We start from the raw sequence: 11,708 nt of genomic DNA on the forward strand, positions 1-11,708 counted from the left end.
GAGGCTAAAATATTAAACTAACTGCACTTTGGAAGGAGAGAGGAGGAGGAGGAGGAGGAGGAAGAGCAGAGGAGAGGAGGGGGCTCTGGGCTGCACAGGGAGAGGCTGTCCCGGCCGGGGGGGCCACGGCCACATGCACTTTTGGCCGGGCAGCGGCACAGGGGCTGGGGGGGGGGTGCCAGGACCCCCCCCATAGCGGGTGGGGGGGCACAGGGGGCGCAGCGGCGAGGGGGACCCCAGCCCGCTGGCCTTGGGGTCTGCCCCGGCTGGGGTGGCCCCCCCTGCACTCCCCCCCCCACCCCCAGTTAGGGGCCAGATTCGGGGCTTTGGTTTTCTCTTTATTTGGGCTGAGAGGAGATGATTTTGTGCCAAGCGCCGGCGGACGGTGGGCGCTGCAGGACACCGGGGGGGTGGGGGGGGCGTGAGGACCCAGCGCCACCACCCCCCCACACACACCCCCACCTTTTCCGTTGTCCTTTTTTTGTTGTTGTTCCCCCCCCCCCGCCCCCGTCCTCGTGGGTTTATTTGTTGTGTCCGTCAGAAGTTGCAATGGCCCTGGGGGGGCCAGCGAGGGGGGGCAGCGAGTGCCCCCCCAGGACCCTGCACAGCCCCCACTGCACTACTGCCCCGGCCCCTCGGCAGCAGCACTTGGGGGGGGGGGCTGCACCCCCCAACCGCCCCACTGCTCCCGGGGCGGGGGGGCTGGGCTGTGATGGGGGGCCCAAGGAGGGGGTCCCGGCTTGGCGGGGGGGGCAGGGCTGTGGCAGGGGCACCCGGGAATGGTTTTATCACCTTGTTCCCCCCCCCCCCCAATTTAGGTTTGTGAATTTTTTCTTACCTCAGGCGGAGGCCGAGGGGGGGGGCGCGGGCCGGGGGGCGGCCGGCCGGGCGCAGCCTGCCGGGGCCCACCTAAGCTAATATATATATATATATAAATATATATAAAATATATAATTTTTGTAATTAAAAAAAAAAAAATCTTTTTACGGGTCGTTTAAAAGCAGAAAATCCCAACACGAGACACTTCCCCCCCCACCCCGCTCCAGGGCACAGGGGGCCCCCCCCCCGCCACACTCTGCCCTCCCTACCATAGGGGTCATGCATGGGGACCCCTTGCAGCCGGGTCGGGGGGGCTGTGACACCCATGGGTGCCCTCGTGGCTTGTGGGGGGGGTCGCAATGCCCTCATCCCCCCCCAGCAGGGCCAGGTTTGCACTTGGTGCAAAATGTCTTAAACTCGCCTTGGGTCTCCAGCACGGGGGGGTCCCCAGTGGGCACCAGGTTGTGCAATAAGAGCCAGTGCCGAGATAACGCCCACACTGGGGGGGGGCGGGGCGCAGGGTTTGGGGGTTCACCCCCCCGCCCCCCCCAGCAGCACCGGTGCCCATGGTCACGCTCAGCCCTGTGTGCGCAGCACCGGCCTTAACGCGGGTGCCTTTGGGCGGGGGCTGCGGCCGCCCCGGCGCGGCGATGCCGGTGTTGTGCCGGTGCGACGGCTGCGTTGTGCCGGCCGCGGGTGCTGCGGCGATGCCGGTGCACCATGGTGCTGTGGCCGTGCCGGTGCCGCGCTGCCCGTGTGTTCTTGTGCACGGCGCACGCCACGTGTGCCGGGGCAAAGCTGGCGCCGGGACGCATCTTAAGCCGCGACCAGCACCCCCCGCAGCCGGGTTTGGTTCCCCCCCGGGTGGCAACGCGGTGCCCTGGGGTGGCTCATCCTGGGGGTGCAGCCCGGCTCCCCCCACCCGCTGGCCAGCGCCCCCCCCCCGCCCTCGCACTCCCCCCGCACCCCCCGGGCCGCTCCCTCTCGTCTCTGTCTCATGTCGCCATCGCACGTCCAGGGGGGGCAGGACCGGTGCCCCCCATCCTCCGCCAAGCTCCCCCGGGCCATCCCCGTGTCCCACGTCCCCGTGTCCCCTGTCCCCCCCACCCCCCCCCCCCAAGCACATACCTCATGGCTCCTGGAGCTGCACCTGCTCGCGGCCGCGTCGGCACGGCTCGGCACGGCTCGGCACGGCTCGGTGTCCCCGACTATGCATGGTGCCGCGGTGGCGGCGGGGGCCGCGGCCGGCGGTGCTGAATGTAGGGCGCGGGACACGGGGGTGGGGGGGGGTGGGGGGGGGAAAACCGCTGAGCTCCGTGACAATCACAGTCTGTGACGTGCGATTTTAAAACCCTTTTGTGTTTTGGTCAGGATTTTAAAGAAAGATATTTTTATGGTAATTGTTGCTGGTCTATTTTACTATATATTTATGTAATAAATATATGATGAAAAAAAAAAAAGATAACCAAACCCAACCAAACCCACCCACACAGCTCGGCTGGATCCGGCTCTGCTTTCCACCGCTGGCTGCCCGAGTTGGGGGGGCCGGGAAAAGGGGGACCCCCCCGGCGCTGCCAGCGGAGCCGTGGGGCTGGTACCCAACTTAGGGGGGGGGTCCCAGCATCCTGGCACCCACCCGGGGTGAGTCTGATGGGTGCCGTGGGGTTCGTGCTGCCCCTCGCGGGGGGCTTGTGTGTCCCCCCTCCCCATCCCGTGGTGCTATGTACAGGGTGGTGGGTGCGCGGGGGGGGCCGCAGGGTCCGTGGGGGCACTACTGGGCGTCGATGCGGAAGGAGAGCAGCTTCTCGGAGTGCAGGTTGTTGAGGGTGCGCAGGTCCGGCAGCTTCAGCAGCAGTTTGGTGAACCGCGACGTCTCCGCCGGGTGCGTCTTGAGCACGAGGGCGCGCAGGGCGCGGATCAGCGTCTCCTGCAGCTGCTCCACCGACGCCGTGTCCTCCATCCCCGAGCGGTCTGCAGGGACGGGGGCGTCAGCAGGCGTTGGTGACCCGCCCCCCCCGGCCGCCAGACCTGTCAGCACCGCCCCATGTCCCACCTGCCGAGACCAGGACGACGGCGGTGAAGAGCCCCAGCTCCTCGTCGCTGAGGTCCAGGGCGCTGAGCTTCTCGCTGAACTCGAACATGGAGCTGAGCAGGTCGCCCATGCCCATGCCCCACAGCTCCTCCAGGCTGTACTTCGTCCGGCTCATGAACGTCACCGTCTGCTCCTTCACGTCGAAGAGCGAGGCGAAGCGAACCATCAGCACCTGCGGCACACGCGGCGTTAGCGGGACGGGACGGGGGCCGTCCTGCGGTGCCGTGGGCTACCGTGGGACGCCGTGGGCCACCAAGCAACGTTGCGCTTCGTGCCGCGGCTCCTGGGCTGTGGGGCACTGTGCGATGCTGGGTGGCATCCTGCAATGCCGTGGGCTACCGTGCAATGGCGTGGGCTACCGTGCGATGCCGTGTTCTGTGACACAGCTCTGTGCCATGGGGCACGATGCCATGGAGCACAATGCCAGGCCATGGGGCACCATGCAGTGCCATGGGGTACAATGCCATGGAGCACAATGCCGTGCCATGGGGCACCATGCAATGCTGTGGGACTTCATTCTGGGCCATGGGGCACCGTGCAACACCACGGGGCACCACACAATGCTGTGGGACTTCATGCCAGGCCATGGGGCACTGTGCAATGCCATGGAGCACCATGCAATGCCGTGGGACTTCATTATAGGCCATGGAGCTCCATGCCGGTTCCTGGAGTGCTGTGCCAGGCCATGGGGCACCATGCAATGCTATAGGACTTCATACCGGACCGTGGGGCACCATGCAATGTCAGGGAGCACCGTGCCAGGACATGGAGCACCGTGCAATACGTGGGGCACTGTGCCATCGAGCTCTTGTTGTCCCGGGACGTACCTCGAAGGTGCCAGCCTTGAGCAGGGTGACCTGGTCGTGCTGGGAAAGGGCCTGGAAGCCGGGAATGTGCTTGGCGAACTCGACCACCTCGCGGACGGCAGGCGTGAAGCTGAGCGAGAAATCCTCCCAGATCTCCTGCACCGAGCGCCCGCTGCGGCCGGGCGGGTGGCTGTTCATGGGACAGGCCTGCGGGCGACGGCACAGCTCGGCTCAGCCCAGCGCCGCGGGGCTCCCCGGCCCCGCCGCCGCCGCACGGACAAGGCGATTAGTGCGATTAAGCGGCTAAAAATACCCAGGGAATGGGAGCGGGAGCCCCTGGGCGCTCACCGGCAGGACGTCCTTGGTGCCGCGGGGCCAGGGGCAGCTCCGCGCCGGGGGCTCGGGGTAGGCGGGGGGGCAGAGCCGGGGTTCGGGGAGCCCGGGGGCCCAGGCGGGGGGTGCGTCCCAGCGGGGGAGGCCGTTCTCGCAGGGCGGGGGGGGTCCCAGCTTGTCGTGCGCGTAGACGAAGATCTCCTTGTGCGCCTTGGCCACCTGCGCGATGACGTCCTCGGTGGCCCCCCCGGGGCTGGGCGAGCGGGGGGGCGTCAGCTGCTGGGGGAACTGGGAGAAGCAGGCGGGGGGGGCGAGCGGCGAGGGGCCGGGGGGCAGCGTGCGGCCCCCGCTCGGTGCTGGGCCCTCGGCGGGGCCGGGCATCCCCGGCAGGACGCTGCCCATTCCGCTCATGGCGTTCTGCATCTCCGCCAGCATCCGCTGCTTCTCCCGCTTGGGGATGCGCCCGAAGCGCACAGCTGGGGGGGACACCGGTGTTAGCGGGCAGCATGGGCACACCAACCCCCCAGCCCCGCGGGATGGGGGTCCAGGGGGAACATGGCTGCATCCCTACCCCCGGCTTGGAGGGGACATAGAGCCTTGAGCATGGGGGACCCGGTTCTGGAGGGGACATAGAGCCATGAGCATGGGGGGACCCAGTCTTGGAGGGGACATAGAGCCTTGAGCATGGGGGACCTGGTTCTGGAGGGGACATAGAGCCCTGAGCATGGGGGACCCGGTCTTGGAGGGGACATAGAGCCATGAGCATGGGGGACCCGGTCTTGGAGGGGACATAGAGCCTTGAGCATGGGGGACCTGGTTCTGGAGGGGACATAGAGCCCTGAGCATGCAGAAGGCACAAGGACACATTCTGTGGTGCACACGTGGCACCCAGTGCAGGGAAGGAGACCCCGACTTCAGAGGGACATAGAGCCCTGAGCATGGGGGGGACCCATCCTGGGAGGGGACATGCACCTGTGACTCCCGGGGATCCCACCCCCGGAGGGAACGCACAACACTGAACACGGGGTCCCCGGCTTTGGGGGTCACCAGTGGGGCCAGGGCTGAGCTCACCGTCACGGGACATGCCGACCAGCAGGCACTTCTTGAAGCGGCACTGCTGGCAGCGGTTGCGGTTGATGCGGACGATGGAGCAGTTCTCGTTCTTGAGGCACTTCTTGTACTGAATGTTCTGCTGGATGCTGCGGCGGAAGAAGCCCTGCGGGGTGGGGTGGGGTCACTCGGGGCCCCCCCGGCACAGCAGGGGCTCCATGCCACCCCAGCCCCATCCCGGGTACCTTGCAGCCCTCGCAGGCGTGGACGCCGTAGTGGAAGCCGGAGGCGACGTCCCCGCAGACCTTGCACAGCAGCACCATCCCGTTCAGCTCTGCGGAGGGACGGGGTGAGCAGGGTGCCCACCGTGATGGGGGACACACACACACCCCAAATGCAGCCCCCCCCGCCTGCCCCACTCACTGGTGACGGTGCTGCCGGCTTTGTTGGGCGAGCTGCGGCGCCGCTCGTCCACGGGGACCTGCTGCACCCCGGGGTAGTTCACCGAGGAGCCGTACAGCGAGGAGGAGGAAGAGGAGGAGGAGGATGAAGGGGAGCCGTCCTCACGGGGGGCCAGCGAGCCCCCGCCGTAGGCGCGGGAGTCCTGGAGGGAGCCGGTGGGCGATGGAGGAAAGTAGGTGGGGAAGGGCTGCGAGCCCGATTGGGAGCTGCTGTTGGAGCTGTCACTGCAGAGCGAGACGGGGCTGGTGCGGTTGGGAGAGGAGCCACTGGAGCCCACGTAGCTGATCACGCCGCCTGCGGGCAGAGCAGCGGGGCCACGGGTGAACCTCCTCGGGACGAGACCCCGAGAGGGGGTCACAGCCCCAGGGTGGGGGCTCCCCAGGGAAGCACCCCGGACTCATCCCGGAACCGCGGCTGTTCCGCTGCGCCGCACCGCACGTGTGCCGCCCGCCCCGCGCCGGGCACCGCGCCCGCCAGCCGCCACGGGGACCAGCCCCACGTGGGACGGGGACAGCTGGGCCGGCTGGGGACACGGCGCCCCGGAAGCGCCCGCGGGAGGAATGTGGGCCAGGAACCCGCCGGAGGCGTCACCGGGATGTGACGAGCCCTGTGGCACTGCCCCACAGGAGCAGATGGAGCCCCACGGCAAAGCCCCCCCCGTGGCACTGGGGGGCCCCTCAGGTGGGGGGATGTAGCCCCATTGCAGTGAGCTCTGCGTGGGGGAACCCCACAGAAGTGGGGAGCAGTGTGGGGGACATAAGCCCCGATGCTGTGCCCACAGCAGAGGTCACAGCCCCCCTTAGCCCCCCCACCATGCACGGGGCACTGACTCAGGGACAGGACACGTGGAGGGCGACATTGGGGACACACGGGAGCGCCGGGGCCATGTGTCTCCCGCCGCACACGGTGCCGCTGGCACAGATGCTGTGCGCCGGAGCCAGCTTGTCACCACTGATCACCAACCCCCCCCCCCACCACCACTGAGCCACCTCCAAAACGGGTCACCGAATTAGGGACAGTGGGTCTTATATCACCCCCCCCAAAACTGCAGCTCCCAGGGAGCGCCAGCTGCCAGCACACCAAAATACTGGGGGGATCCCCCGCCCCAAAGCCCTGGGACCCCCCGGGGCTTTGGGACGGGGGATGCCCCCAAGGGGTGGAACGAGGACACGGGGGCCATTCCCGATGCCAAAACACCGGGAAACCCCTGGGGACCCCCATTAATCAGCCGCCCCGCAGCTCCCCCCGCACCCAGCAACAGCTCATGCGGCCTCACGCCGCCGCCCCACGTGCTCCAGCCGCACGTGGCCTCTCGCGACCCCGCCCCTTCACGCTTTGCCCCGCCCCTTCCACCCCATTGGCCCGCTTCGACGCCCCACCCCTTTCTGGTTGCCCTGGAGATCATCTCCCCCCGGCGTTAGAAAGGGAGAGTGGAACGCTTCCGGGTGTGACGTCACGAGGGGGAGCTGAATGATGTCATGAGGCGACCAATGGGCGGGGGCGGGGCGGGGCTGCGGGGAAAACAAACTCCGCACGTGGCAGCGGCGGGGAGGGGGACACGTGCCGGGGGGGGACACACGGTACCGCCTCCGTTCCCCCCCTGCTCCGCCCCTCCCGGTGCGCGCCTCCGCCGCCCGCGGACTGCCCGGTCCCCGCGGTCCCGGTGCGCGTCCCTCCGCTCTCGGTGCCCGGGACACCCCGGTCCCGCCGCGCTCCGCTGCCCGAGACACCCCGGTCTCATCGCGCTCCGCTCCCGGTGCCCGGGACACCCCGGTCCCGCTGCGCGTCCCCCGGTCCCGCTGCCTGGGACACCCCGATCCCGGTCCTCACCCTTCCTACCCCCGCGTCCAGCGCGCCCCGGCGTTCAAGACTCCCCGGTGTCCGTCTCCATCCCTCCTGCCCCGGAGAGCGGAGCGCCCCGGTGCCGGTGTTCAGGTCGTCCCGGTGTCCAAGACGCCCCGGTGCCAGCGCGCATCGCTCCCTCCCGGGGACGCGCCGGCCCCGCTGCCCGATCTTTACTCCGCTATGCAGAACCGCCCGGTCCCGGTAGTAAAGATCCCCGCTCCGGAATGCGGTGCCGGTGCGCATCCTGCCCGGTGGGGTGCATAAGACCCCCCCGGTCCCGGTGTCCGACTCGCGGTCTCAACGCTGCACTCCCGGTGCGCTGACCCCGACACCGCTCCGGTGCTGCCCGCCGCTCCCGGTGCCGTTGCCCGCCCGGTCCCGGCGGGGCACTGACCTGTGCTACCGGCTTCGGGGGCGGCCATTCTCGGGGAGGAGGGGGGGAGCGGCTGTCCCGGCGCCGCCGAGCCTCCCGCTGCCAGAACCGCGCCAAACGGGGCCGAGGCGAAGGGAGCCGCGCCGAGCCGTGCGTTCCGCCGCCCGGCAAGGGCTGTTGTGCGCCCGCCGCCCGCCCCGCCGCCCGCCCGGCACCGGCCGCGGCTGCGCACTGGGCCGCACGCGGCGCCGCCGCCTCCCCCATGTGATTCCCGGGGAGAGCCTCGTGCCCCAGTGACACACTTTCCGCCGCCGGGGAGCCCGGGCACAACGGGGACCCCTACACCGGGGCCGCCTCCCAGCCCGCGGGGAGCGGCACCGGCAGCCGGACCGGCACCGGGACCGGCCCCTGCACCGGGGCCGCCCCGCGCACAGCACGGGCATCCGTGTCACCCTGCATGGCACTGTCCTCTGCAGCAAGGACACCCGGGTATCCCTGTCACCCAGCGCTGGGAGCACCCCAGTGTGGCACCGTCCCCTGCACTGGGGACACCTGTCACCCAGCACAGCCGGGGGAACCCTTGAGCGTGGCACAGTCCCCTGCACCAGGAGCATCTTGGCACAGCACTGGCACCCTGTCACCTTGCCTGGCACTGTCCCCTGTACCAGGGACACCCGGGCACCCCTGTCACCCAGCGCAGCGTGGTCCCTGCGCTGGGAACACCTGAGCATGGCACTGTCCCCTGCACTGGGGAGACCCAGGCACAGCACTGGCACCATGCATGTCACTGTCCCCTGGGGACACCTGGACAACCCTTGTCACCCAGCACAGCATGAGCACACCTGAGCACGTCACTGTCCCCTGCACTGGGGACACTCAGGCAGAGTGCGGCACCAGCACCACAGCCCCCCCCTCCACCAGAGATGCCAATAGATTGCACAGCAGCGGCGCAGCCAGCCCCCTACCCAACTGACGCAGCCCCCTCCCCAGTCCCTGCCTGTCCCCAGTGCCACCAGGCGATGCTGCGCCTGCGGCGGCTGCCCGGTGCGGCACGTGCCTGGCAGCCACGGCTGAGCCTGGCCGCGATCCCGGTGCCGCGGGGGCTGCAGCGACGTGCTGTGCCCAGCACCGCGGTGCCAGGGCAGAGTCACCCGGCAGATCTGGGTCACGGTGCAGGGGCCAGCCCAGCCCGGCACTGCTGGGGTCTCCATGGGTGCTCACAGCCCCACATTGGGAAAGGTTTTGGGGGTGCCAGCGCTGTCCTGGGTGCCACGTGCCAGGAGCTGCCCTGGCCTGCAGCCAGGAGATGAAGGTGCAGAGAACGGGTGTGCCAGCACCGGGAAATCCTCAGAGCTAAATCCCACGGGAGGGGAGGCCTCGGGCACCCTGGGTGTGCCGGGAGCTCGTGGGGTGCCTGAGGGCGCACCAGAGCTCTGCACCCCAAGGAGACCCTGGCGCTATCCCCAGTGGGCGCGTGGGGCTGTTCCTCAGCTGGGGACATTCACTGGGAACAGTGACATTCAGTGGGTGCTGCTCACAGCTCACGGGGTGCCCCGTGGCACTGGGGGGTGGCAGGGACACCCTGTCACCCTGCAGGAAGTGCCCTCCCCCTGAGTCACCGGGCGGTTGCGCGGTGCCGTGGCCACGCTGCAGCCAGCACCTCCGGCAGAGAGAAGCCCTGGTGACTCCCGGAAGGATGTGTGGGGCCAGGCTGGCACAGGGGCTGGGGGACCCAGGGGGACCCGGACCCCAGGGCAGGGGGGCCCTTAATACCCCATCCCCGCTCCCAGCAGCTCAGCCGCCCGGGCTGACCTGAGCGCGCAGGTGCCACCAGCCCTGCACGGCGCCTCGTTCCCCGCCTGGCACGTTCCTGGTCCACGGCAATTAGCCATGACTCAGCCGCTCATCTGGGTTCAGAAAACAACCCCGCGCGCGGCGCTGCGGCACATGGCACACAGGGCAAACCTGGCCCTGCACAGGGGTGCTCGGCTGCACCCGGCTGCTCAGCTCCCCCGGGGGTCCCCAGGATCGGTGCGGGGATGCGAGGGACAAGATAAACCCACCAGGGTGCAGACCTGGCATCTCAAGCCCCCCAGGGGGTCATCCCATCCCACCGCGCTCAGGTACCAGGTGAACTCTGCCTGGCACTGATGGGGGGGACACATGCTCCTGTCCCCCCATCCCTTACTGTGCCCCCCTGCTGCACCCCCTGCCCCCCCACTGCCACATCCACCTGGGGCGGCTGGCCTGTCCCCCTCCCCTGCAGCGGCCACCCCGCTGCTCCCCAGGGACAAGGAGGCAGATGCAGAACCGTCTCCCGGTGCCGGGGAGTGGGCGCAGGGCCGGCGGCCGCGTGCCCCGGTGCCCGGGTTGCCGGCGGTGCCGCGCGGCCGCGCCACGTGACGGTGCGCTCCGCTGCCGGAGAACGCCTGCGTGCAGAGGGATTGATTTATTTTTACTCCGGGCTGGCCGGGTTGTTTACCTTGTTGTACCTTTTCCAAGAAAGGGGGGGGCTGGCTCTGCTGGGGACAGGGGTTTATTCCTGCCTGTTGCCCCCCACCCTGGGGTGGGCACTGGGGGTCCAGCAAGGTGCAACCCCCCCGAGGGCTGCACCCCCAGCACCCCCCGCGCTTGGACGCCTTCCAAACCCACTGCGGGGCTGCAGCATCCCCATGGGGTTGACGAAGCCGTGTCTGGCTGTGTCCCTGTGTCCTGGTGGCGCACGTTGTGCCTCAGTTTCCCCAGCTGTAGATGTGACGCTGCGGAGGGGGAGCAACTACAGGTGCTGGGTCTCACCCCGCCATGGGGCGACCTGCACCCCTGAGCCCCCCTTTTGTCCCCACAGGGTCTCACTGATGCTGGCAGGTGGGAGGGCAGGAGTCCCGGTGTCGCCCGGGGGTGCCGGGCAGGGCTGGGTGCTCAGGGTTTTGGGGTGTTTTCCTGCCGTGCAGCAGCAGATCCGCGGCTGGAAAGCAGCGAGCGGCCCTGGCTCGTCCCCACGGCTCTTGGCGGGGGCAGCAGCTCCGCGCTGCCAGGACTCGCCTTTCCCCTCCCCGCGGAAAGGGGAAAAAAATGATCAGGTAAACAAGGCGAGCCTGGCCCGGGTGCAGCGGGGGGGCACCCCAGGGTGGGCGGGGACACCCCACTGCACCCCAGTACACGAAACACGACAGACCTGGGTTGAGGGGCAGAGACCCCAGGAGGTGCAGAGTCCAGGGATGCAGGGGGGCAGGATCTGGGGGTGAAGGGGTGCCTAGAACTGTGGAGGTGCAGGACTGAGGGGTGAATGCACCCCAGGAGGGTGCAAGGAGTCAGGGACCCAGGGAGGGTGCAAGGTGCCTGGGGGGGTGCAGGTGTGCAGCGTCTGGGGGTGCAGGGACCCCAGGGGGGTGCAGGGACCCGGAGATCAGGGGGATGCTGGGATATGGGGGTGCAGGGGAAAGGGGGGACCCCAATGTATTCACCGTGGAGAGTGGTCTGGGAAAGCCCCCGCATGGGGAACAGCCCAGGCAGGTGGGGGGACCCCTGTGGCCCCCCCCTGCAGGGTGGGGCTGCGGCAGCGCTGGCCCCCTCACCCGCACCCCTCCTGGCTGTGGCCCCGTAAATCTCGTGTGCCGATGTTTGTGTTCCCGCTGCCGCGCCGCAGCCCCGGAGCTGCCGCAGGGAGGGGAGGGCAGGGGCAGCCCCGGCGGCCACGGCGCCTCCTTCACCCCCACGGACCCCCCACCCCACCAACACAACCTGGGGATCCCACTCCCCTTTCCCACACCTCCACGGGCCTGTATTTAGCCTTCCCAAAACAACAGCTGGATGGGGATGTGGGGCACCCCGCTCGCAGGGGACACGGCGGCCACGGGCTCCGGGGCAGCGCGCCGCTTGGCGTGGGTGCCGGCCCATGTGAGTGGGCGCTCCCCTCCTCCTCCTCCTC

General features: G+C 69.0%; 1 protein-coding gene across 1 annotated transcript; it reads right to left on the minus strand.

The window, feature by feature from the left end:
* Window positions 1-3: 3 nt before the first annotated feature.
* On the minus strand, window positions 4-7,988 carry NR1D1 (nuclear receptor subfamily 1 group D member 1). Its single transcript, XM_082070798.1, has 8 exons — window positions 7,802-7,988; window positions 5,524-5,856; window positions 5,346-5,434; window positions 5,122-5,266; window positions 4,066-4,526; window positions 3,739-3,924; window positions 2,873-3,083; window positions 4-2,790 (listed from the first exon to the last, which is right to left on the minus strand). Exons 1-8 carry the CDS (start codon window positions 7,827-7,829, stop codon window positions 2,591-2,593), a joined length of 1,653 nt encoding a protein of 550 aa, XP_081926924.1. The 5' UTR covers window positions 7,830-7,988; the 3' UTR covers window positions 4-2,590.
* Window positions 7,989-11,708: the final 3,720 nt, after the last annotated feature.

This window comes from Streptopelia decaocto (assembly GCF_964273445.1).
Source record: "Streptopelia decaocto genome assembly, chromosome: 22".
NCBI classification, from domain to species: Eukaryota; Metazoa; Chordata; class Aves; order Columbiformes; family Columbidae; genus Streptopelia; species Streptopelia decaocto.

Bases quoted from the DNA above. Each gene is read 5' to 3' on its own strand.
- NR1D1 (XM_082070798.1), bottom strand. From the start codon at position 7,829: ATGGCCGCCCCCGAAGCCGGTAGCACAG. The intron at 3,925-4,065 runs GTGAGCGCCCAG...CGTCGCCCGCAG, and splicing joins GCACCAAGGACGTCCTGCCG to GCCTGTCCCATGAACAGCCA. The intron at 3,084-3,738 runs GTACGTCCCGGG...CGTGTGCCGCAG, and splicing joins TCAAGGCTGGCACCTTCGAG to GTGCTGATGGTTCGCTTCGC.